The sequence below is a fragment of the Struthio camelus genome, chromosome 2, assembly GCF_040807025.1.
Source record: "Struthio camelus isolate bStrCam1 chromosome 2, bStrCam1.hap1, whole genome shotgun sequence".
In the NCBI taxonomy this organism is placed as follows: Eukaryota; Metazoa; Chordata; class Aves; order Struthioniformes; family Struthionidae; genus Struthio; species Struthio camelus.
In genome coordinates this window covers 124,330,058-124,356,774 of record NC_090943.1, presented here as the reverse complement: position 1 = coordinate 124,356,774, position 26,717 = coordinate 124,330,058, and the positions used below count along the sequence as shown (strand labels likewise).

Genomic DNA, 26,717 nt, shown 5'->3' with positions numbered 1-26,717 from the left:
ATGATAAATTAATGATAAATAATGATAAATGAAAAAAAAAAGTACTGAGCCATTCTACTCAAAACATGATGCTCCAAATGATCGTTTATTGTATTGTTTCAATGCCATTCAGAAATTATTACAAGCAAAATTCTAATATTTCTATTTAGGAAAATACTAATAAAACTGTAATATTAATTATATTTTAAATAGAATGAAAATGATGCATTCGGTTACTCAGTAGTGAGGAGCATTTGAATTCTATAGCTATATTAATTCAAGCAAAACCATGGACTATTTTGGATTTTTGCTTAAATTGTGTGTTCTGTTCATATTACAAGTAGTGGGTCCCGCTCACGACAGTTAAAATTTTATTCCTAACATATTTATTACCACAAAACGAGATCTGAGTAAAAAGAATAAAAACCTGCAGTTCAAATTCAAACACTGCTCCCAAGATAATAATCTAAAAGATGCTCAGGTTGTGGTATATTTATTTCAATGGCAATAGACTTTTTATGCTACAAAGATCTGGATAAGCCTGTGTAAAACTGTAGGATCCTGCTCTACAAAACCCATGTTAAAAAAAAAACAAAAACAAAAAAAACCCATAGACTTGATGCTGCAAGCTGTCCACACTTTAGTAGGGTTTTTTTGCTTGAATGGTTATAGAAGAATTGACATCACTATTCAAAATTCTCTCTCTCTCCTGAATATTATTCATGCTTCATTATTAAACAACAATTAAAGCTAGACAGCAAATGGGCTTCTAAATCACAAATGAAGAAAAAGAAAATAAACTAGTATCTGTTAGTCAGGATTAAACTATATGCTACTTTTTAATAATAAAGCTAGAAAAAGAATTTGCACAGCATTGGTAATAACTGAGTATTTGTTCACATCTTCAGATATATTTTTGTTCTGCAATTTGTAGTAACATAGAAATGTGCTTAACTCACTAACAAAACAAATTTAAGAAAGTTTATATCAATTACAAAACAATTGAAATTATTATTCACAAATGCACTGGAAATGCACTGAGCAATAATGTTTTGATTCCTATTTGACAAATGAGAAACAAATATTTGAAAAATGCTAGAATTCTTTCAAGACTTTTCATTAAATAACAAGCTATTGTTCTTTAAAAAGAGCTGGAAAAAGTCGTAACAGAGTAGACAACCCCTGCATAAAAAAAGTAGTTCTACTTTTGAAAAATATTTTTTTATGTTATTCACTCTCCTTTCTACTTCTAGACATGCAAGAAAACAGAGTCAGTTCAAACACTCATACATCACAAAATTTGTTCAAGAGGGTAACAAAGAATTTAGCATGTACTCCTAAAGTCCACTTTTATAACCTAGGAGTACAGCAAGGAACAGTATTTTTGATTTGCCTAAGGTGATTATGGAAATATTTACACAGAACTTCATTTTCATTTTTTAACATTCAAAAAAATCTCTCATGGGCTTTGGCTGTATTGCAGAGGCTTTCTAAATCTACAGCGAGCCATAAATATTTCAAATATTTACTTTTTTGTGTAGATAGGTGGTTAGTAAAATGAAAGGGAGCTTGTCAGTATTTACCAAATTTCAGCATATATTACCCAGACTTAAAATAATTCACCTTTATATATTAGTACCTATTTTCCTTCCTTAAAGAATGATTCCAGAAACCATACTTACAGTTGTATATAACAAATAGAAGAGAATAATTCCACTGAAATCAACAAAATTTAAGGGATACTTAAGATCACCAAGGCTACAGGACGAAATAAAAAGTAGCAGGGCTTCACTATTACAGCGACAGTATCTAGCACTCTTAATTGTTTCATAAAAGGCTTGAGGCCGTGAAAGGACCCTTTTTTGAGGTAGCCTTGGATAACTTCTAGGGAGCACTGATGTCAATGACTGTAATAACAGTGACTCAAAAGGCATTGCGAACTGTCTTTGGCAGTGGATCTAGTCACATTTCTGAAATCCTATGTTAAAAAAAAGTAGGCTTTTCCTGACATCAGACTCAGAAACTTGTCATTCAGTTCTTCGGAATGATTTAATCTGGATATGCAACTAGAAGTTTCTTTTTCATTTTATCAAGTGGGAAGTCCACAAACAACTCTTAAAGGTAAGGGAAAAGAAGTACTGATTTTGTGATCTAGCAAAAAAAAGCTAGTCCCTCTATATAACTCTATTGTATTTACACTGCAGCAGTGTTTTGTATACTATACATATAGTACAGAAATAAAAGGAGATAGATACTATATTTCAGTATTTTGTTCCTTCAGGTTGTATTCTAAAGCATATTAAGGTATTACAAGAATGACAGAGTCCAGTAAAGCTGTTCTTGTGGGAAAATAAATGCCAGATTTAATTAAGATTATAGAATCATAATGACTTTTTCAATTAACACATTAAAATAAACTTTCAAAATATCAATGCAAAATACGTTGACATATGAAATAACAATTCTCCACATTGTGCATTAGCAAATTTGTATCATTGCCACGTATTTTTTTATTTTCACGAAGGAGTTCAGCTACCAATATCACTATTATATTCGCTATTGCCTCCCCACAGCACAAAGCATCTAAGACATTATTTTCTTGCCACTATTGGAAAATAAAACCAATATGGTATATTATAGTCCTTATAATACACCCAGATATTGGAGACTTGAATGATAGTTATAGTTTGGCAAAAAAATCTGCTTTTCACTGCAGTCCTTTTAGAGTAGCTATGGTAGTGACAGCAATGGAGAAAAGACGAGGCAAACAGCTTCATGGGTAACAGGTTCAATTCTACTGCACCAGCTGCAGTGAATTACTAGTCAAACTTCACTGGGGTAGTAACAACATGGCAATTCTGATGAAGTACTTACTTTACTGAGAACTTTTTACTGAGAAAGCTATGAAAATGTACTGTGTTTGTATGACTATTATTTATAACTATTGCTGGTGGCAGCAGAAATGATTTAAAGTACCGTTTTGTAGAGCACATTTAATTGCAAGCGAAGTAGAAGGATGCATTTAAAAGTGCTTATTTAGTCATGGGTTGACTAAGTATTAACTATGTTCCTTTCCTATCTGGTCGGTAAGGAGCCATTAACCTAAATCTGATTCTCATGGGAGATCACTCAGCAATACAGCGTTTTAACACTGTTTCATGTGATGCTCATTCATGCTGTCCAAGGATCCCCTCTCACTGCGTTGTCTGGTAATCAGATCTTTCTCCAAAAACAGAATTATCTGTTTACACACTCTTGCTGCTACCTGAAGAGAAAAAAGATATTTAAAGCTAGCCTGAATTTTCCCCTCCCTGACCAAGTTCTGAGTATGACTTTGAAACTGAGTACCCTCATGAGAATCCTCCTTGAGTAAGAATCCCTGAAATTTTGCCGTTATTTGCTAGTTCTAAATATAACAATATCCTCGGTTGGCAACGGGCAACAGGTGCCATGGCGAGCCGCGTTTTGGGCCAGAGCAAGGGCCCGTGGGGGCGGCTCACTGGCTGGAGTACTGCACGGTGCTGTACTTGGTCACCCTCTGCCGCGAGGTGCCGGGGGAGGCCGTGCCCACGGGCTGGCTGAGGTGGCAGTCGGCATTCAAAATCTGGGCCACGCTATTCATCCCACCTAGGCTGGCCCCACCCAGGCCGCTCATTGGAGCCCCCGACACTACTCTTTCTGTGACCACCATGTTGTGGGTGCTGGACAGCTCGGCAGGGATGTTGATTAAGCTGCCGGGCATCCCAGTGGCTGGTCGGATCACCCTTTCTGTTACCACCACGTTCGACCCGTCTACGAGGTCGGGAATGCTCAGGGAGGCTGGGAGCCGCGAGTTGGGCGCGATCACTCTTTCCGTGACAATGACATTGGACCCCTCCGTGAGATCAGGGATGTCTAGCATGCCACGCAAATCGGAGGCAGATGCCGGCCCGACAACTCTTTCGGTTACGACGACGTTTGACGCGTGCAGAGGGTCAACGCTAAGGGACGGTGGGCCGGATGTGTAGGTCTCAGTCGCCATCACATTGCCGTGGAGCAAAGGATCAGATGTCAGCCTTGGGGGCTGCAAGGTAGACCCGGATGTATAGGTGTTTTCGGTAACAATTGTTGTAGTACCAGCTGGCGGAGGCATTGGTGCACTTCCGTTGACAATGATGGTGGTTCCAGGTGGTGGAAGATTTAGATCGCTTTCAGGGTTGGGAAAGGTAGCACTACCAGATGGCCATGGCAGGTTAACTTCAGGAAAAGTTTCAATTTCTTTGCCCAGACAGATCTCTGCCAGGGTCTTAAATTTTGGTCCTAATGTATCCAAATACGTTTCATCTGTATCTTCTCCAATAAAGCTGCAGCAACCCACAGAGCCAACAGGAGTATCTACTCCTTCATGATCATATATTAATAGACAGTCATTTGCTGGACGACCTTCATCTTCATCTGCATACACAAATGCTTTCTGTAATTTAGAAAAAAACGGGTTAAAAAAAGAGAATTACTTCTCTTCAGGTTTTTAACTCTAACCATATTGAGGTTTCTCTAATCATGGCCAGGCCTAGTGGACTTGAAAAACAACATCACCTAAAAGAATAAAAAAAAAAAAATCAGCAACATCTTTGTGACCTTGAAATAAGTCCTATTCAAATGTTACTGATGTTTTGTTCTTGCTTCTGCAAACACTTAGCATCTCAAATTTAGTTAAAACAAGCACTGCTAAGACATGAGTTTTTATTTAACATTTGGGCAATAATTTTCCTAGAGATTTCCTACTTTTCTGCCTTCAGGATCTCCAAACGGAGATTTTGATAAAATGGAACCTTTGCTGAGGTTTGGAAATTGCCATCAGAGCAGGGGCCTAGAGGGTGGCCTGGGGACGGCATGAAGTCAGCCAGCCAAGTCAGCCAAGGAATGGCATAGTATCTGTCTGTCAATAGCAGGTGTGACTATGGGGTAAAGGGAGAGAGTGGAAGGGAAAGGGGGAATGCAAGCTTTGGGCAGCAATATCTGGACATAGTGGTAGGAAGAGGAACAAAGCTGGGAGGTGAAGGGAACAGCTAAGAGCCCAGGATGGAAAAGATGGGACTGAGGGTTGGGCACAGTGGGGAAGGCTTGGCGAACTGAGACACTCAGAGGGGAATTATTAGTTTAGAGCAGGACTGGGGTCGCTGATTTGGGATGGGTGGATTTGGGCAGGTGATTAACATATAGTGCTCCCAGCCCTGGCAGGGAGATCCCAGTCTGGAGGAAATCTATGTTAAGGACCGCTCTGTGTCCTCCACCACTGCACCTTTTTTAGATTTTGAAGTGCAGTGGTCCTTAAAATAGTAATCGATGTTTTGATGACATATGCAGTTATAGTATTTATGCCTCATTCTTCTTGCTAATCATGAAAATGTATCCCATTAATCCATTAATCATGCAAATGCCATAGCAATTTTTTATCCTCTGTGTAAAAGCTAATTAATCTTTTGACAATTACAGAACTGAGTATTTGTGTCATTTGCAGTTCACACATTTTTCTGGACAAAAAGTAATGAAAAACCAGAAGAAAGGGAACCGATATTCACAGTTCCTTGAAGGTTAAAGTCCCTTCATTAAGCAATCTCTAGAGAGTTCAATTTGTGAACAATTTTAGGTAAGGAATATATTCTCAATGTTATTATCTTTTTATATACTGAAAAACGTGGTAAACATAATTTTCATGGTCACTTATTAAGCTGAAATAATTTGCTTGCTACCAAACAGGCTACCAACTTTGCTTATATCTTCAACGTGTCTATCAATTTTATCAAAAAATGAATGTTATCAAGCAATCAAATTTATTATGCCAGCATCTCAAAAGTAGTATTATTACTAACCATTTTTTTTCCTATTAATACAATCTGTTTTTCTCTCACAACAGTTCTATGTCATATAAGTTTCAATTTCAGTGGAATTATTTTGGATATTCACCATGTAACTTGGAAAGGAGAATCTACCAGTAGGCTCACAGATACATTACAAAGAGGATGTGCTAGTTACCTCAGAGAAGTAGTTGTCTAGGAAGGCCATATTCACCCCTCCTTCTCGATACTCTTTTATCGTTCCTCCGCATGACCCCTTTGCTTCTCCTGTTCCAGAAATTCCTCCAGCTGTTCCGTAACCAGTGCCAGTACCATAGCCAACCGCTGTAGTGTCTTCAACACCAGAAGGTACTCCTCCTCCTCCTCCATATGTGTTTGTATATATGTCTGAAAATGGAGGAGAAAAAAAAATAGTTGTCCCGCCTATATTTTGTGAAATTTACAAAGAATTTGCCAGTTGTTTTTACAAGTATTATAATGACCTCACTGAGCTTCTGAAGATATTTTAGACTAATTCCGGTCACAGATTCATGCACGTGTGCTAAACATTGAAACTGCAACTAACATTAAGTGTGTATTTGTAGAGATTTAAGACCTTGATTTTATGCATGAGGCTAGGTGGGTACTTGCATATATGCTTTAGAAAATCAATGATTTGCTGTGTAGTTGGCTGGAGACGTTCCTCTGTCTGGTTATATGCCATCATGGCATTTGTATTAGAACATCAGATAATGTTTATGGATATTTATGCAAATACTAAAATGTATATTTACAATCACACTGTGGTTAAGAGTGTTGCCTTAAACTCTTCAGCAAAAGAAACAGCTTTGTTATCCTTTTCAGATTTCCCAGTTGTTAAGAAGCTAGGGGATGTGGAGGAACAGCAGCTGATCGTAATAACCTCCAAGTTTACAATACAGAATGAAAATATCTTTTACAATAAATTATAAAATTATACTCATAGGATTTTATCTTCTCTAGAATTTTTCCGATATGATAATAATGAATGAGTGGTCTTAAATATCAACATGTAATGTAATAAAATAATTGCATACTGTAGTCTTGAATATGATTACATTAAGAACTGTAGGTTAGATTCTATCACTTTTTCTCATTTAACCTTGTTAGTCTCAGCTAATAGAATCTCAACCAGAGGCTCTCACCACAGTAGTAGAGATGAAAAAAAAAAAAAAAGAAAGTGGAAATAGAGTAAATCAATCAAAGATGTCAGTGTGAAACTTTTCATTTAGTCATGCCAGCAGCGCTTCCCTGACAACAAAGACTCTTAATTCACTTTTATGACCCTAAATGTTTTATTATCTTTTGATTTTATCTTAAAGACAAGAGCATTTTTGTATATGCAAAAATCGTCAGAGAAATTGTCTTGCAGTGTGACATTTCTTCCTGTCATAAGCTTAGTGAAAATGGATTCTGAGCCAGCATCTTTGCCTCCTATTGTGATGTAAAAATGGGGAAAAGAGAAAGTGGCACTGTAGCCATTTCTGTGGTCATTCAGTTCCTGGGAGGATCTTATATCAGGAGCATAAATTTGTTATAGTGTATGCCAACTTTCTGTCTAGGCTGGTGCAGAACTGAGGAGTAATTACCCGGCTCCTTGTTCTCCCTTGTGCTAAGCAGAGCTTTGAAACTGGAAAGAACTGAACCTTTCGTCACTGAGTTACGAAAGGATTTTTTTTTTTTTGGCCTTGAAATTGATTTCTGCTTAAGCTGGTGTCTTGAAAAGAACCTTAATTTGCTAGCTGGAACAATAAAGTAAAATTGCCTGAGATTTGAAAGCTTTGGCAAATGTTTCTAAATAAATACAGTTAGCAAAGATGAATCTGTCCATATTCAAGGTTCACACCTCAGACCTTTATTCAGTCCAATTAACCTCAGTTTGACTATCTGCACAGATGAGATCAGAAGGGTTGGGTTCTAGCTTAGAAACTGAAGTACTCCATGAACCAGAAGACATTAAGTGCTGGAAGAGCTTTATTATAGTGAACAAAGAAAATCTTAGGATCTGCTTACCAGAGGGTTCACCAAATTCACCTCCAGCAGCAGTTGTTGGGGCAAGAATGTGTGAGACATCCTGGAAAACAACATTTTCACTCCTTGGATGTTGAACTTTGCAGTTCCCAAATGAAAACCAAAACTTTGTGAGTCGTGTTAAGGAATTACCACTAACCCATTAACTATTGCTCTGGTCTGCTGTTGATGACCACCCCCGTAAGAAGAATCTATCCAAGTCTGTTTCATTGTCAAGATAAAAGGTGATCAGTGAAGATAGTTTGTATTATCTTGTCCTGTCTTTCATTGAAAAAGCTTTCTAGTTGTTGTGTTTCAGCTCAGGGAGCAGTAATTCCAAATGAACAGTTGAGTCAAAATAACTGAGCATAACTTAAATCACACAAACTCCGTCTGCAAACGTTAATTAAGAATCACCTTTCATACCTACTTGGCAATGCTAGACAATGCCAGGCTTCTTTTTGAAATGACACAGTGCTAAAATTATTGTCTTGCTTCTAGACAAGATGCAGTCTATCCTGTAAATATAAACAAATGTGAGTTTTAGAAATAGGGGATGTACTGACCCTGTCTTCAGGCTGTGCACCTTCTATTCCCCATGGATGAATTGCCCCTTCTGTGCATTCAGGTACAGGTTCAAATCCAGTTCCAACTCCACCTGCAGCTCCAGGTCCACAGCCGCAACAGTCGCTCATTGACATCAAAATTGGAATCACTTAGCAGAAAAGAAATGGGAAACAGGGATTTAGGTCATCTCTTCTTCACAGGAATAGATGCTTTTCCTAGATGGTAGATACTCAAGAATTTTTAAAAATATGTCTTAAAGTGTTTCAAAACAAGCAACCTACAAGTCTGACTTTCAGAATCATTAGTTGCCTTTGAAAAAGTATGTATTTGGATAATTTGAATAATTTCTACCTTTAGTTGTAGCAGAGCAAATGTGGGGTGGGGTAGGGACGTTACTCCGAATTTATGTCTGTACAGCTGGGAACAGACTTTGATCTGTCTCAGCTGAGTAAGTTTAAGTTGCAGATATATGAAAATGAAACAAACAGAACCAGTCTCGTGATATACAGCATCCAGTCATATTTGTTCTTGATATATAAGGATACACTTTTCTTTTATTGTAAAATGAAAAAAAAAAACCATGTTAATGATAGTAAACTTATGAGAATCAATGCAAAGATTTTCATCTGCCTCCAGTGATCTTTGACTTAGACTCCAGTTGCATTTTTCACATCACATATAGTTGTTGTGAAAAACAATAGTGTTAAAGCCCAAATCTCTGTTTTAATAAATGATTAAATAAAGTGAGTCAAGTTTCCCAGTGTGCTATATTATACTTAGTTCTTTGAAAAGTTCAGTGCTTGGAATTGCTGAATACTTTACTTTAAGTGCTAACACCAAAATCATTGCTCGTTTTAGGAAGGAGGTGATATATTCATTCTGGCTGTCTTTACACCCTTAGCCTAGATGACTAATTTAATAACTTAGTATCACTGCAGAGTGAGTGGAGAGAGACAGTTGCCTGCAAGAGACTAGCCAGACATAGTGAACTCAGGAGAAGAGGGGAAAGGCTATAAAGTGCACAAAGTACTTCCTCACACTGCAAAAGTAAGAATATATTTATGTTATGAGCTACTGACTGGGAGAGGAGATTTCCAAAGGCCAAAAGGTGGTCTGTCCTGTAACATTCAACAGAGTGAGAAGAAGAGAGAAAACAGCTTGAAAATTTGCAACCTCAAAATTTTGTCTTTGCTGCTTCTCATAAAAAGAAAAAAAAATCCCAAACCCCTTCCTTCAAATTAGGGGAGAAAACATGTTCCTCTGATTGTTAGGGTCAATATTTCTGCGTTGGGCAGTTTCAGATGTTGGTGGCTGGTTGCCCTGCTCGTGAAAGACAAACGATCTGCGAAGTAATTGCTGAAGTTCATATGCTGCATGCACCAGTGCTCAGCATAAAGTCTGACTTGATTCATTCTTCTCCCTGAAACTCGTGTTTCTTAAGAAACAATAGGACATGAGAGTAAATGATCAGTTCTAATCCTGTTCTAACCCTACTCATGTTTAGTTGATTTAATGGTTGGCAAAAGCTGCTGGAAGATTTAAAATTTAAAAGCTTTATTTTTGTACCATTGAAATTTGCCTTTGACTTCAAAGGAATCTTATTCTTTTTATTTCTTCTTGTACCCAACTTGAAGCTGATAATTGTCCCATTTCTTTTAAGTAATGTAACATGTACAGCAAATTGCTAAATGGAGGTTATAGAGTCAATAGTGCCAGCTCTTACTCAGATTCTTCTGAGTCTTCTACTTAACTTTTGACTCTGCCTGAATTATCACTGATGCTTATGAGAAATGGATAACACTTTGAGAAAAAAATCATAAGTCTTAGAAAGGAAATAATTGTTTCTGAATGAAGTATGTGTAATTTTATACACACACACAAACGTATTTTATATATATATATATATATATATATATATATATATATATATATATATATATACTTTATATATATGGATATGTATTCTTTTAATTTAAAAAGCATTTCCTTCTCTGCAAAGTGCCCATAAGAGTCGTAGTTGAACAAACTGACAAGTCTACTTATTTTAAAAGAGTAAAAAGTATATATAGTTTAAAAATTTAATGAAAGTTTTCCTAATTTTGTACTTACGAACAAATATTAATCCACCAAGAAACATCAGGCCGATGGCAGCACCGCTAAGTGTGGTAGAAGATTGGGACTCTCTGCCTCCCAGTCCATCATAAGTTTGACCACCGTCTCCAGTAATTCCATCATCATAACCTTCGCTGTATCCACCATTGTAATCCTCCCCGTCTGTGCTGCTCCCAGCATCACTTCCGTCACCCACACTGCCACCACTCTGTTGGTCTGTTCCTTTCCCTGTTTCTCCTGCCTGGCTTCCTCCACCAGTACCACCACCAGCACTACCATCACCACCAGCGCTACCACTGGTACCACCACCAGCGCTACCACCGGTACCACCACCAGCACCACCACTAGAACCACCACCAGCACCACCACTAGTACCACCACCAGCACCACCACCACCGCCAATGATGGTTATTTTTGTAGCCTCACGGGTGCAGTAATTGCGACTATCACACTGGCAGGCTTGCACCGGAATTACATGTGGTCGTAGGCAGCTTCGACCTTGGTTATCTCTAATGTTGACATGGATCTTATAAAATGAAAAGTCAATATTCTGACCCACTAGCTCTGCAGAGGAAGCTGTGGGAGAAAACAGGAAAGAATTAGATTAAGATGTTGACTTTAAATACTGTACAAGACTGTAGTTTTTGTGAATAATGTTCATAGTGTAGAATGAAGAGCAAGTCTTCTCGTTTTAAGATCTCCAGTTACTAGAAGTAAGTTTCAGCCATAGGGCTGAAATTTATTGTCTTGGTCCATGACGCTTTTTTTCTTTTGGAAAACATGAGCCAGATAAGTTTAGTTATCAGTTTTTAATCTGAGAAATATAAAGGGACACATGCACTTTTTTATATGTATGGCAGCATTTCCTGATTTTTATTCCCACAGTGGGGAACATTAAAATTGCAAGTTACACACATTTCCTTTTCTCTCACAGGGAAGTTGCGATAGCTGTGCTAGCTACATTACATGACTGCATGTTTATGTTTCTTTCAAAAGGTTTTTCAATAGTTTAAAAATATTTAAATATATATATTTGCATCTATTTAGGACAAATGGGACATGCAAGAGTAATTATAGTTGCAATAATTACCATGCAATCTAGTCTTCTGGGCATATAGTAATTTATGCAAATTCTGATATTTACTAATGTATGAGATTTGATTAATTCATTTAGTTAATTACTTCTTATCAGAGCAAATTAGAAAAGCTCCACTAGGCACGGGCTAAACCTTTTTTCTTAGAATTGCAAGAAAGTACATAAATTATAAAAGTTGTAATCTTTATTTGACATATTTATATCTTTCTCTCATAAAAAGGAAAGCTCTGCAGACTAAGAACTTAGTGGATATTTTTACCCGAATAAATAAATTTGAGAGTTTTGTCACATGGTTAGAATGTTTTAGATAGCATATAAGGAAAACATATCAAATTATTTCTTTTGAATTACCTCAATAGCTTTAGAGCAGGGCTTATTGTAGTTACACCCTAGTGAAATGAAGTTCTACTGCTCTATTTTTATCAGCATATGCTTAGTTTCCTTTAAGAGATGAGAACTAGACATAATACATCTAATGATTCTGATTCTAATATGATTAATATATAAGTAAAAATCCAGAACAGTTCCATTTTATTCCTTGGATTCATATGAGTGTAAAATCACATTTAGGTGAGGTTGGTATAGATCCCAGTAACTGCTTTGGTTTTTGTGTTATTTGTTTTGTTTTGGGTTGTTTGTTATGCGACGGTTATCCTAACTGGTTATCTTAGATAAAAGTTTATTGCTATGATTTACTCTATTACAAAACATAGTTTAATTTACCATTTATTGATCTGATAATCCATGTAGTCTGAGGTTCACCATGTATGCTGAATGCAAAGGGGGAGCCAAACCGGTTACTATCCATATCCTTTGCTGTGATAATCACTGATGGAGAATGCATACATACTTTTCTTGTTTCTGTACTAGTAGTTGGACAATTATCATTAATATCTTGTACTAAAAGTACAATGGTACCAGTAGCAGTATGTTGAGGAAGCCCTGTAAAAGGAAGATACCTGTGATCAGGAGGGAGTATAGATATTATAAACAATGCAGTTCTAGTAGGAAAACTAGAAAAGGAGAAAACAGAAGTTTAGAGAAATCTGAATTAAAGACAGCTTTGTTTCTGAAAAAGTCAATCTATTTTCTTACCTCTGGTAATAGCCCGAACCTCTGCTCTGTATTCCCCATTGACTACATAGGATGATTCCCGGTCAATAACTTTGTTCAGTGTGATTTCACCAGTGTTTGGATTGATTCTGAACCAAGCACCTGGATCACGTCCTATACTATATCTGCATTTGGTGAATTAAAAATACACAGAATTATATTTAATACAAAATAGCTCAAATCTTGCAGACCTGGTTATTTGAATTGAATAAATTAGTCCAATTAACTTTAACTCCATAGGCTGCAGTGTTCTGCTACATACTCATTTGGTAAATATTTGTCACTTTGGAGCATTTTTCTTATCCTGTGCTAAATCCTATTGCCATTTCCCTCTTCAAGCAAAATTCCTGTAGACCTCAGAAGATGCACACCAGAATAATAAAGCAACTGTTTAGAATTATATTTTGAAAGTGACATCATAGTCTAAAAGTAAAATATAGCCTGACCCTTTAAACCTTACTAGAACCCTTGCTAATGTCAGTAGCTACATTCACAGCTCCTCCTATAATAGTCTAAAGTTGTATTTGCTAATATTTTTCTCTGTCTTAGGAAAACTTTTCAAAACTTTGTAAATTTTATGCATTTATTTTTATATACATTATGGAACACATAACGATCCCATTAACCAGCTATCATTAATTTCAGCAAAAAGAATTGTCATATCATATTTTTTTAAATATAGAATGAGCTGGTAGTGACCTCATTGTGCTGATTACACAAAATTGCCCGTTATTGGGGTTTTCTGCTTGCTTCTTTAAATTTGCTAACAAATTCACTATTTGTAACAAAACTTTTCCAAATTTATGAAAAGGTTTAGAAATGTTTTGTTTTAATTTACTTAAATTACAGCCCATTAGAAAAATGGCATCACCTTTCTCATGTGCATAAGCCTGAGAAAAGCATGGTCAGCCATCTAAAACTGTCATAACATAAAAATGTATGGATGATTGTATTTTTCTATTGCTACGGTATTAGCAATTTTTCTGTAGTTTTTAAAGTATCCTTCATAACCTTATTTTCCACTTCCTTGACTGGAACAAAGAATACCTTTTTCTCATCTGACTGAAATTTCAGTTAAAAGAATTATTAAATCTGGAGACTTAAGCAGAGAAAATACAGCCTTACATGACATTAGATGCCACAGTCCCAGTGTCCTCGTCAATGGCTGTGTATGTTCCAACAACGTGATTCTGTCTTGAACTTTCTGATATAGAAAAGCTAATAGAAGATGGATGAAATCTTGGTGGTTCAACCACATTTTTTACTTCTACTGTGAGAGGTGTTCCAACAACTTGATACTGAGATGAAACAGAGTGGTGGAAGGCAGCTTTGTTTTTGACACCAATACTCAGTGAATGACTTTGGAGGTGTTCATAATTCAGTTCCTAAAAGATTAAATACAGATAACTAGAAAATACATACTATTTCCTGGACTTGAATTTTATTAAATACACAGTTTTAAATAGTTGAGTCACAGCACTTTTATCAATCATTTTAAAATTATTTTTAATGATTTAAATTATTTTAAGATGATTGTTTAAGCAATTGAATCACAATGTTTATCCATACCTTAATGACTCTAAGGATTCCTTGATTTGTAACTGGATCTGTAACAATTTCAAAGCAGTTATCTTCATTACCAGATATAAAGAAAAACTCTGCTAACCAGTTATCTGTAAACTCTTCATCAGCATCCAGAGCTTGTATTCGTAGCAGTTCTGAGCTAAGTGAATTTTCTGAAATACTTGCTGAAAACTGGAATGACAGAAAAATGCCTATTAACAAATACTGCAATATATAATGTAGAGAAAACATAGCTGAATGTAGAGACTCTTTTGAAGGACATCCTGTCCACAGTCAATACCATTTTAAGAATAATTGTATGTTCTGTGTAAATTGTAATTCTGGTCGCAGATGTGAAGAACTAGGTTGCCTCATGTGTTTGCAGATACAAAAGACTGAATAAAGATGGATTAATCTTCATAAATAGGCCACGTTGCACAGATCTGGACACATGAATGCCAGGATTTGACTTCTCTGAATACAAAAATAATCTAAGTGCTTGTTATCAGAATTGTGTGTGCAAACTATAGATACGATTTTGAGCACGCTTCAAGGAAACAATCCCTTTAATTCAGTGGAGCATTCAAATGAGAAAGTGTTCAACAGGTTAGTAAGGGCTTTGTTATCTATTGGATTTTTGAAAAGGGTTTTAAAACACTGATGTTGATTTTGATATTAAAAACTTACAGAGCTTTGAGCAAGAGTTGGGAAGTTGTCATTGACATCAATAACTTTAACATTGCAGCTACAAAAAGAAGAAATTCCATCTGCAGCTCCATCCCGGTCTGATGCCTTCACGACAAGAGTGTAGCTACCATGTTGCTAATACAGAAAGAGAATTCCGTGTGTTACAATGATTTATTCATCTTAGACATTATAAATAGTTATATCTTGCTACTATTTCCACATTCATTTATTTCCCTTAGACTTTTTATTGCAACATATAGAAAAGAAACATACTTTTTTTTTAAAAGTACTCCCTTTTTGTTTTATTTTTGTCAATGTCACGACCCATATGCAGTCACAACATCATGCTATTTAATTTTGGAAATGGAAATTTTACCTCTCTGTCAAGATAATTTGCTAGATGAAGTTCTCCAGTATGTCTGTTCATGATGAACATTGGTGGACCTGAAGGTTCCTGACTCTCTATCTTGAAGGCAATTTTAGAATTCAAGTTATTAGGTTCATCTGCATCTGTTGCAATTATTTTCATCACCAGTGTGTCTAAGAATAATAGTAATAATAAAGATCAGAAAATCTGTTTTGTTCCTGTAAACGACTCTTCAAGACAATGATAAACTCATGGTGCATCAGTATGACAGAATTCTATCTATTCAGTAACGTCTACAAAGAAAAAAAAACATTTAAGTTTGTAGTACTGGTTATGAGTGAACTTTAATGACTTTAAAATGCATTACAAGTTGAGGTCAGGCAGAGAAATGAAGATTTTGATTGAACCTCTTTAAGTCACCACAGGGGCAATGTAAAAACATTAAGTTCTGAGCCTGTAGATACTCACATGAGAAATCTTCACAGTATTAGATGGAGATTTCTGGAGGCAGGGCTGTAAGGGGACGACCTGCTTTTGTGTATCTGTATGGCAGGATGAGTTTGCGGCAGTATGGCAGGGCGGTTCCCTGCCTTTCTGTTCAGGACACGAGGTGTCCCCCACCATTCCCTTACCGACCTCAGTGTTACTCGCATATCTAGCACAGATTGCATGCTTTTGGTGCTAATAAGGTTTTTTTTTTTTTTAAGTGAGAAGACATGAACCAATTTGTTTAAAGTTTTCACATCTAAAAGAATTTGCATGATGATAACTTTAGGAACTGGAACATTAAGCATTTGTGCGTGGGAGAAAAGGGGGAAGAATGCATCGCTGCCTAATTTTAGGCAGTAACTGTGGATCCGTGCTGTAATGGCATTCTGAGAAACACCTCCCTCTGCAGTAGCTCTGGGAAACACATGTCATTGCCGAAGAGGAAGTAGACGAACACCCTAGGTTTGTATTAACTGTATTATACCAGCTCCCCTGACTATACTACACTGTAACAGGCATAAAATAGTTACTTACTGTCCATACTGCATTCTTCAATAGATCCTGTAAATACTTCTTGTACAAATTTAGGAGGGTTATCATTTATATCCAGAACTCTCACTCGAAGTTCAAGAGGTGGTTCCAAGTCTACACCCGTCACTGAGTGTTTAGCAAAGCAACGTATCTAGATAAAGAAATTTACTCATTTTAAAACCAAAAAAGAAGGAAATAAAGCAATAGTCTGAAACAAATGATCTAGAGTATTTGTCTAATTCTGCTCCCCTGCCCTGCCCTGCCTCCTGCACCCATCATTATAACAAAAAAAGTAATACTTACAACAAATACTGGGATCTCTTCCCTATCCACTATCGATGTTATATTAATCTCTCCAGTTTGTGGGTTAATAACAAATACTCCGTAGGGGGCACGATCGACTCCAGCTCCGGAGATGCTGTATGTGATTGTGTGTTTTTCTGCACAGTCTGACGAGATCTACAATAACAGGTAATAATAGTTTATGCCAGCTCACTTAGAACATCTGCAAATTTTTTCCTATTATTATTGCCCTTAAAGTTTTCTGTATAATTTTCAGTTTCCCTCCCAACCACATATCACAAGGCTATTGGCAGAATAAACTGAAGGCTGTGCCGCAAGCCAGTCAATCTACTGCTACATATCCCCTGAATATTTCTTTCCAGTCTTCTGGCAGTGAACTGGCGATATTATGGGAGAGAAGTCTTCCAAATCTTCAGATCTTCAAGTCTTACCCTGTGACTGGACCTCCGTAAGGATACAGCTCCGGGGAAAGGATAGGAGGACATCCTGTGTGCTCCATCGCCTCACAAGAGTCAAGCCCCTGGAGCTCAGGCTCAGAGATTTCTCAGAGTGAAAGATAAAATTAAAATACAAAGAACTAACATGCAGAGGCTGCACATGAACAGAATATGTGTTAGAGCTTTCCAGAAAGTAGATGGATTTCAAAATTCTAGGGAGCCTTTGGTCACTTCTCAGCAGCTGCACGGGTTCATCTTATGAGAATGTCTCATTTGACCTGGAAATATTACATCTTCTTTTGTCTATTCTATGTTCCTTGCTTTGACTAGTCTAAGCAAATGTACTCTTTATCAGCCTGTCTTTACAAAATGCTTCCTTGTCCATGAACAACACCTCTACTTTGCTTTCTACTTACTTTGGCAATTGGATTCCTCTTAGAATTATCTTCTCCTTCTCTACAAGCTGCAGCAAATTTGATCCATTCACGTTTTTGTCTTCGGAAGGTTTTCCATTTTGCCACTCCATTTTCATCCCATTCTTTTACCTTTGACATAGAGTTCCAGCATCACTATAACCAGCAACTTCAATATATTTTAAATTTATACAGATGTTTAGAATTTCCAACATTAAAAAGTAGAAAAAAGATTTTCATAGATTATATTTTTTACATGAATCTAAGTCCCAAGCTTGAGATTATACATGTATACTTTTAAATTATCCCTGAGTATTACATATTCATTGAGGTTCTGGAGAACTCTCGAGAGAATGCACAGGTTATTATATTACCTGCAACTATTTAATATTTAAATATATTTTCAATCATCAAGTTAAAAAAAGTCTTAGTTCAATATTTTCCATTTCATTTTATGTTGATTACATTTCATTTTATCAGAAAATCAGTTTCTAAGGAATTATGTATTACCTTTACATGAAATCCTGTGCTGAAATCCAAGAGTACCTGCAAGAACAATAAGACCAACATATAAAAATGCAAGGCAAAATGCAGTAAGCAAAACCCAGCTGCCCCGCATCATTGCTATATTGCAGGACTGGAGCAGTATTTTTCCCTCAAGTTCATTGCAACAAACTAACTAGGTTGCAGTTGCAGGATTTCCATAAACAATGTTGTGTCATTATTTCCCCCCTATATCTATCACTGTTTAATTCCTTGATAGTTAATTCTTTCAGAATTAATTCTGTCTTTCAAGGCACCTTGAGTTTGAAAGCATGTGCAAATTTAATGCTATATCTAAATAAAAAAAAACATTTTTCACGTAGATTTTTAGGAAGTAGCGTCTCAGCTGATTCAGCTGAAGAGAGAAGTGATTTCAAGATTTATTAAAAAAATATGTCTAGGAAACTAAACAAGATGCATTTGCTTTATTCTTTAGAGGTTTATTTAGAAAATCTATAGTAGACCTGGAGAATTTTAAAATACTTCAGTATACAGTTTAAGTAAAAGGAATAAAAACATTCTCTTGTAACTTCCCACTGAGGTTAAAGACATTAAATGTATGATGGAAAGCCAACTGCAGCCAATAAACAGATTTCTTTCAAGTTCAATGGGCTTTTTCTGGAGGTCTAACTCTGCGAGCAAAAGCTCAGCTAAATAAATATTGCAGGATCAGATGCAGCCTGTAATTATTTTCAAATTAAAATTGTAGAGAATTATCAATGTCTTGATTACTTCAATTTAAAAGAAAGTGCAGTTTCATTTACCTTATTCCGAAATAACACATGAAGATGAAGTTCACTTGGTAAATGTATCACAACTTCATAGCATCACTTTTGGGTTTATGACCTGCCTTTACCCACTTCAAACAATAAAGGGTGAAAAATATACGATTTGCAGGACTCGATGTTTGCTTGATTTATCATTGAAAAAAACAAAATGTGCAGGTGACCCAGAAAGTTTTGCAGTGTTTCTCCTTTCTCAGCAATGGTGCTAACAGCTGTAGTTATCAGTTTTCCACATCCCTATCATTTCCCAGTATTATTCAGTGACTCACACTGATTTATCTGATATGTTTTCTCTGATGGATTTTAGGTTGGATGTAACAACATGGATAAGTTCTGTGACAATTTTTTTTCTCTGTGAGAAATTATCTCATGGAACTTCCTTCACTTCAGATTCATTACCTGGTTGTTATATCAAGACTGGAAGATGGGCATAGCCTTTCCATACAAAAGGTTAATGAACAGCAGCTTCACTCTCCTCCTTTCCTCTTGCCTTTCCCCTATTTACTTACATGCCGTAAGATGTCCACTGTCTGTCATTTGCAAAACCATTTCTCTGATGATCTGTTCTTGCCAACAAAATTCACTGAGATCTCAGTCAGTGAGGCTTGCTCTAATTAATTAGTGAATAAGAGAGTTTCAGCTGTGGATGTAGTATCTTGACTGTATGTAATATCTTGAAATGTATGGGACTATTCATGGATTAACTTTTTTTTTCTTTTTTCTTTGAGCAAGTTATTGACATAAAGTGTTAAGAAGAGTATTTCTTGGGAAAATCATTACAAAATTGTGTTAGGTCTTTAGATAAAAAAAAGATATGTACAGGTTGTGCTAAAAATATCATTATAGCTTTTAATCTGAGTGCATGTGTTAGTGACTGCATAAATCTTCAGCTGCAGAATGGGGTTCAAGCTTATGTGCAGTCATGACTCATCTCTGCAACATCAGACTCAATTTCAACTGGGGAGTTGTTTCGCCTCAGCGGGACTTCAAGCCTCTCCTTTTACGGTCCATCTTGGAGATTGGGGAAACATAGGAGAGCACAATATGCAGATTGTTCTCTCGCGAGGGAGTCTGAGTGATGAAGCCAATCAGAAATTGCATTGATTCAACGTCTCTTATCAGTTGATCCCACCAGCAGAACACAGGTTCCTTGGGCAAGTACAGTGCAATCCTCTTCGCCCTTAGCCTGAATTCCCTTCTGGCATGCAAGCTTTTGTGTTGACACAGAAAAGTGTGGTATATACCTCCTAACGCAGTGTTAATGAATCTTGCCTGCTGTCTGCATCTTATGACCCATTCCAGTATCTAACAGTGAAACTGATAGCTCGCTTCCAGCCATGTTACTCTCACAGTTAACATGCATAACTGAAATATTGTATTGAGGAACAGTGGCACTCCTGGGAAAGAGGAATTACACCTGTAAAGAATTCTTGAATTCTGTTCTTTAGGATAGGAATATTCATAAAAAGAACTTGATTTCAATCTTTACTGATGACCAGTGGGGAACTCTGTGTGTCTGAAAGCTTGCCTTGTAATTATACAGAGTCTGAACCCTGTATCTAAAATGAGCAGTTTGAACGGCTTTCAAACTATGAAGAATATCCATTGTACACTGATATTTCATCCTTTGTCTTTGAGCACCACTAACAGGAATATTAGGATGCTTTGTTCATCAGTTTTACTGAGAATCAGAAATTACGGCCCAGTATTTCCACGCTTGTCCTCTACCAGCTAAGGAAAAATCCCTTTTTCTGTGTGTTGCTGATGGAAGATCTTTAAAGAAATTTTGATAGTTTTGAATCGAGAATCCTCAGTACTATTTGTGATACTACTTGAGAATGTTGATTTCCTGAATTTGATGTCTGCATTCTGTATGTCTATCTCAGTTACTGCTATGTTATAGAAAGCAAGGCAGACAAACACTAGAAGAGGCCATCTGGTTCACCAGCTAAACCTAAACAATTCTGGAGAGACAGCTGTTTAACATGGCTAGGGACAGGGTTTCCGTTACTGCCCCAACTAATATTTTCCAGTTCTTCGCTAGCATCAGCAGGAAACAAAAAGCTCTCCCCTCTCCTTCCAGCTGTCAATTTCAAATACCTCACTACCTTGTAAACCTGTATTTCTAATGCTCTTTCCAGTGGAGAATAACATTTTACCATCTATCGCCTAGCAGCTAATTCTGGCATAATTGAAGAAAATGTACGAATTTCCCTTCTAAACTAGTATCTGAGCATGTTATGTACTGTTTTCCATAGAATCAGTGATTAAGCACAATTAAAACAATAGGAGCTGAAAGCGTTGGATGCAGCTTGAGGACCCTGGGGTAGGCAGGCTGATTAGAATGACATCAAGATTTGCTGTCCTGCTAGTCTCTAAGGGACCCTGAAAAAATGTGAACTCTGCAGAGGAGCTAAAAGCTACTTGCACATGCTCTTTCAGATAGGGTTTGGGAGATGTCCAGACAGAAAATATGTTTGTCATGACCATCAGTAGCACAGCAGTGTGTCTGAAAGCTTGCCCTGTAATTATACAGAGCTTGAACCCTGTATCCAAAATGAGATTTTAACGTCACACTGGAGTTACTCTGGACTTGTTCTGATGTAACTGGGAACAGAATTAAGCCCATAGGATGTGTATGGTTCTTTGCATCTTCAAAGTAATTTGCAAATAAGAATTAACTAATCATTAATTGACTGTCAAGCAATATTATATGCAATTATGGAATCCTCCCTCCTCCACCTACTCATAGCTGAATGACTGAACACGCCTTTAATATCTTCCCAGCATTATTCATATTGGATCTGATTCTTTCTCTTTGAAGTCAACAGCAGTATTGTTATTGACCTTAACAGGAGGAGTGCTGAGAACTCACACATATTATATTAGTCATCATGGCGCCACGGTAGCTCTGGTTGTGTCAGCATTTTGGGACCTGCATGTCTTACTCAGCCAAAACTCTGACTAGTAATGCGTTGAAATAATGAACCCTTCCTTTTATGCATTCCTCACCTCATTAAAAAATGATAAATCAGTGGATATGAAATAATGAGAAGCAGGGTTGAAACATAAGACACAACCTCATATTTTAAAAAGAATCCCTTTAGTAATTTTTTAAATCAAAACAAGAATACACTTTTACCTGTACTTTTCATTTTTGCATCCATTAATGAATGTTATTCTTTTGATTTTAAGGGGAAATTTTGCAGGATGATTTTTCTTGCTGTTTCTTTGCTAACTCCGTAAAAATCAGGTGTTTCTGGCTTCTTATATTAGCAACAGAAGTCAATATTTTGTATTGTACCCATGATGGAGAAGCTATTACTATTTTGACAGAAGTGAATGAAAGATATGATGCTCGTGTCACTCAGAAGAATAAATTCCAAAGTTTTATTTATTTTAAAATACTCTTATTAAAAGAATTGACCACTTCAGGAAAAGTTTTCACTGTGATTGTTTCTGCTCAGCTGAGCTAAATAAGGACATAGAACATGTCATACAGGAATAATGAATTTATAGTATAGTAGCTGAGCTTACCAATTAGAAAAATGAACAGAAAAGTAATTTCAATACACGATGTAAGCCATTGTCATCCAAGCTGGAGTTTTTCAAGTTAGTTATGCTAAGTTTCCTAAATAAATCTCCCAAATAAAAAAAACTAACATGTCTTAGAATGCTCTAGCTGCAAAAGCACATTTGCTTAGCCATTTTTATTTAGGAATATGCTACAGACTTAAGAACCTATTTTTGGAGAGAATTTGACTCCTTAATATTTTTATGTCCAACCAAGTTATGAGTAGGAGGCGTAACCATAGCCTAGCAACTAGAGAAAAAAAAAGGTGTAGATAAGATATGGGAAAAAGTAGCCAGACAAAAGTGCATATAAGGGATGTGGTGAATTTAAAATTATTCACTGTCACATGATAGCTGGCAAGAGAAGAGTTATACCTGATCAAACAGGTTATTTCCATAAAACGTGTCTGTGCAAGTACCACAAACAGAACTCTTACTCATGAGAATGACACCTTTGTAGTTATGTGAGTGAGGGTTACAGAATCAGACCCATCAATGGTGAAATATATATAGAAAATTAGTAGTTTCAGACCATGCTCTCTGGTAGTTTAATACTTCATCTTTGGAAAGTGTACTAAAATATCTATAATTCCACAGCAATTTTATTTGATACAGCTTATTAACATTATACTAACCAGATGCACCAAATAAGTGATTTTCATGAAAGAATAATTAAGCCCCAAATCGAGACTGTTCCTTAGAATGCAATAAAATTGTATCCGTAATCTATAATTTGTTTAATCCCTATAGTTTGTTCATCACCTTTCTAAAAAGCACTAAAACATGCTATGAGACTGTACAAGCCACCGTGAACATTGTTATGCAGAAAAACACTTAGAAGAACAACAGTTGATTCCTCTAGGTAGTAAAAGTTAAAAAAAACCCTGATACTCATCAAAATATAATTGTAGTTTTCACTACCTCTCTTTTTCCTGACCGCATAGGCATTCTGAATCACGATTGTGATTCAGACACAACAATATTTGTATTGTTTATTGACAACAATAAACTGAAAGAATGAGAATTGTTAACAAGATTAAGCAGTAAAATTTCTTTTGAATGGACAAATCTTGAATACAGAACTTTTTTTTTTTTATATTCAGCTTTTTTTCTAACTTTCAAAACATCAGGAGTATGCATCACCAGGTAGCTGAATAAAGCTAGTAGTTATATTGTTATACAAAAATCCAGAACTGTTAGCATGACAAATAACATACCAATTTCAGCAGAGACCAGTGTGCTGCATTAAACAAGCAGAAACTCATCTGAACTATGCCTTGCTTTTGCCAAGTTTTATCATTATTTGTCTGGCAGCCGCCCTATGTTGATTAATTCTACTTTACTGACTGCAAAACTGTGACCTAAATTCGTGCATTATCACTTCAAAATAAATCTCAGGATTTCATATTCTATAATTGCATACCCTATTTCCCTGACTATAAACATTGCTAGCAATATCAGTAACAGGAAGTTAACAGACTTTTACACTTACTAATATTCTGTGTAAATCAAAAGCCATGAAAGAAATAGCTATAAAATAAATTCTGCTCTTTTCAGTCTTCATGGCCTTGAACCTCTACGTAGTTTGAGAGGAGTAGCAAAGACAAGTGAAAATAATCCATGCAATAAAATAGAATGCAACAGTGGAAGGGTCTCCCTAGTTCTTTTAAGTTCCTTTTCGGTAATTTCCCAACACTGAAGAACACATTGCACAATTATTCTGCTTGACCATAGACACAACTTCCCTTTTATCCTAAATACAACAAACTCAAAGAACGACACTTTCATTATAGTGGTTGAAGTATTCACTTCCTTAATACATGGCAGCTCAGACACTAATGCACAATGAGATGTGGATTCTTTATAGTGTGAAGTAATGGGTGAAGTCCTGATTTTTGCTCAGCTAAAATCTTCACTAAATTTCATGTTTTTCCCTTGAGTAAAGTCATAGGATTTAATCAACTCTGAGGCACTCTTACTAAACACATTTCAGAAAAAGATGTTTCCTCTCATCTTCCTTGTATTGAGCAAAAGAATAAAGACACAGAATCAAGTTATACCCAGTCAAGTTATTAGAATTGTTTATAAATGATAACGTTATTATTGTTAAGAATGACTAATTAAGTAATACATATAGACAACATTTGCCTGGAAGGTCACATATTAAACATAGAAGGCCATATATTGAACATCAAAAGATTTCAGAAAGCTATAATCAAAAGAAGCAATTGTCAGCGTTCAACGAAAAACTAAATTCTTTGTGTAGAATCTTCTGAAATACAATTTAAAATAAGCACAAGTTTATTTCTTATGCATATTTTCACAGGATTTTTTTGCAGGGGGTGGTTTACACTGTGAAATATGGTGGTCTGCTGAGGATTCAACAGACATAAACACAGAGTTTACAAATATTGTATTAAAAGTGGACTTACCAATAAAAGGAACAGAAAAGCAGTTGTTCGGTGAGGGAGCCAATCCATTGCATCTGATTTCTTAGATACAAGTCCAACTGAGTTACGGTTACAAGTCTGTTCCTTTTCCCTCCCCCCCCCCCCCAACTATGGTGTCTATTTAAAAAGACACTCAGTAGATGTCCTTATACTCAGCCTTTCAAGGTGTTTCTGTCTCCCTCTGAGAGAAGCACTGAAGATGCTGTATAACAGTGTGTCTTTCCCCACCCAAAAAACCTGGGCTGGCCTCACCTGGAGCGCTTGACAACATCATTATTGCTTGCAGGTAAAAGCTAAAAGACACACCTTAATTCTTATTGCACTGAAACCCTTTGTTGGATACGAAAGAGTACATTTTAAAAACAGAAGGCAAGTTTTGCTGGGAAGATACCAAGCAAATTATAAATTACTCACAACATAAGGAATCATTAAAATGATAACTTATCATTATTTTGAATGCAATTACCAGTTTTCTTTTTACACTGAATATGATAGAAGAGCTTAATGAATAATATTGTAAAGAATATGCACTTTAAAAAATTATTAGTTTGAATGAAAATGTATGTCCATTTGTTTCTTTTCAGGCTAGAAGAAGTCAGTTCTGCACGCACTGTTTATAGAAGTATCGTACTCAGAACAGAACATGTTGTCATTGAAAAGATAACATATCAACTGGGGAGAAAAAGAGTATTTTATCCATTAGACCACAAGAACATCAGAAGCAGAGGAAGGTAACTTTTCACTTTCATCAAATGCGAAGCTTGCTAGTGCCCTACCTTACTCTTCCTGGCAGCCGCGCTCTCACTGACGCAGCAGAGAGGGTGCTGTGTGCAGCATACCCTGTGCCATAGGAACCCTGCTGAACTGCCCAAAACTACAGGTAGCGGCATGAAGGGAGGAAGTGCTGCACAGCTCACTTTTGGCCTGGTTTTGGATGGCATAAGCACAAGTACTTGAGGGATGGAGAAGACAAAGCGTGTGTGCCGCTGTGCTCAGCAGTGAGCACCTGGATCTTGCAGCGGAGGCATTACACCCTCCCTGCATCCTTGGGACTCATGAGCCACCCCACCGAGGGCAAGAAAAGGAAGGAGAAAGCGTCTGCTGTACCGCTAAGCCTGCAAGGAGAGAATACTTTCCACCCCACAAAGTGCCTTACAGGTGCCTGAGCCCACCACAGTGCTGGGCATCTCCCAAAGCTGACTGCAAACATGGAAAAAGGAGTGCTCAGCACCACGAGGATTACTCAGCGCCTAGCAGGACTGCGCCCCACGCTCCTACTGGGTAAGCAGCTTCGCAGCGCACCTCCCCGTCACGCTGCTGCTTTGCATCGACTCTTCGCTGCCTTGCAACAAACACACTTGGGCTGCTGCAGGGAGTCGCGTTCCTCCGGGCTGTCGCCCAGCTTCTGCCATGGAGCACAGCACACCCAGCAGGGAGCCAGCAAGGGGCCACTGTCAAATGCATCGTATCCAGATTTTCCCTCTTCTGGGAAACTCTGGATGATGTGAAATTTGCTTTTGGGCCAGGTCAAAAATAAAAATAGGCGTTTTCAGACTTGTTGCTGAAGCAAATGTTCCAAAAGATGCCAGTTTAAAGCATTTTTCTGTTTAGATTTTTCAGCTGTTTGGTGTGGACTTCTATTTTGTTTTATGGATTTTTAAAATTTTTTTTGTACTTTTAAAATATTTCATACCATGTTGATATTATCATTATTGCATTAAAACATAAAATACTCTGTATTACTAATGCAATAGTCAGTAGCTGAAGTGAACCAGTATTCTGACATTTCAGCGTTAGGTAGGTATTTTCTCTGCTGTGGAAATATATATAATGGCAAACAAGAC

At 36.8% G+C, this 26,717-nt stretch overlaps 1 protein-coding gene across 2 annotated transcripts; it reads right to left on the bottom strand.

Annotated features, from left to right (window-relative positions):
* Positions 1-1,012: 1,012 nt before the first annotated feature.
* LOC104153504 (desmoglein-4-like) lies at positions 1,013-24,946 on the bottom strand. 2 transcript variants are annotated; one of them, XM_068933777.1, is made up of 16 exons: positions 24,856-24,946; positions 18,033-18,068; positions 17,526-17,654; positions 16,673-16,828; positions 16,373-16,520; positions 15,359-15,522; positions 14,983-15,117; positions 14,302-14,487; positions 13,858-14,117; positions 12,715-12,857; positions 12,343-12,561; positions 10,521-11,099; positions 8,411-8,559; positions 7,848-7,908; positions 5,995-6,203; positions 1,013-4,432 (listed from the first exon to the last, which is right to left on the bottom strand). In XM_068933777.1, the coding sequence occupies exons 1-16, from the start codon at positions 24,901-24,903 to the stop codon at positions 3,476-3,478; spliced, it is 3,579 nt and encodes a 1,192-aa protein (XP_068789878.1). In that variant the 5' UTR covers positions 24,904-24,946; the 3' UTR covers positions 1,013-3,475. The 2 variants fall into 2 exon arrangements, with proteins under 2 accessions (XP_068789878.1, XP_068789879.1); XM_068933778.1 differs by having other exon boundaries at positions 10,950-11,099.
* Positions 24,947-26,717: the final 1,771 nt, after the last annotated feature.

Excerpts from the sequence above, each read along its gene's own strand:
- LOC104153504 (XM_068933777.1), bottom strand. The coding sequence starts at position 24,903 with ATGGATTGGCTCCCTCACCGAACAACTGCTTTTCTGTTCCTTTTATTG. Across the intron at positions 11,100-12,342 it reads GATTATCAGATCAATAAATG|CTTCCTCTGCAGAGCTAGTG; the intron begins GTAAATTAAACT and ends TTTCTCCCACAG. Across the intron at positions 4,433-5,994 it reads TAGACAACTACTTCTCTGAG|AAAGCATTTGTGTATGCAGA; the intron begins GTAACTAGCACA and ends TCTAAATTACAG.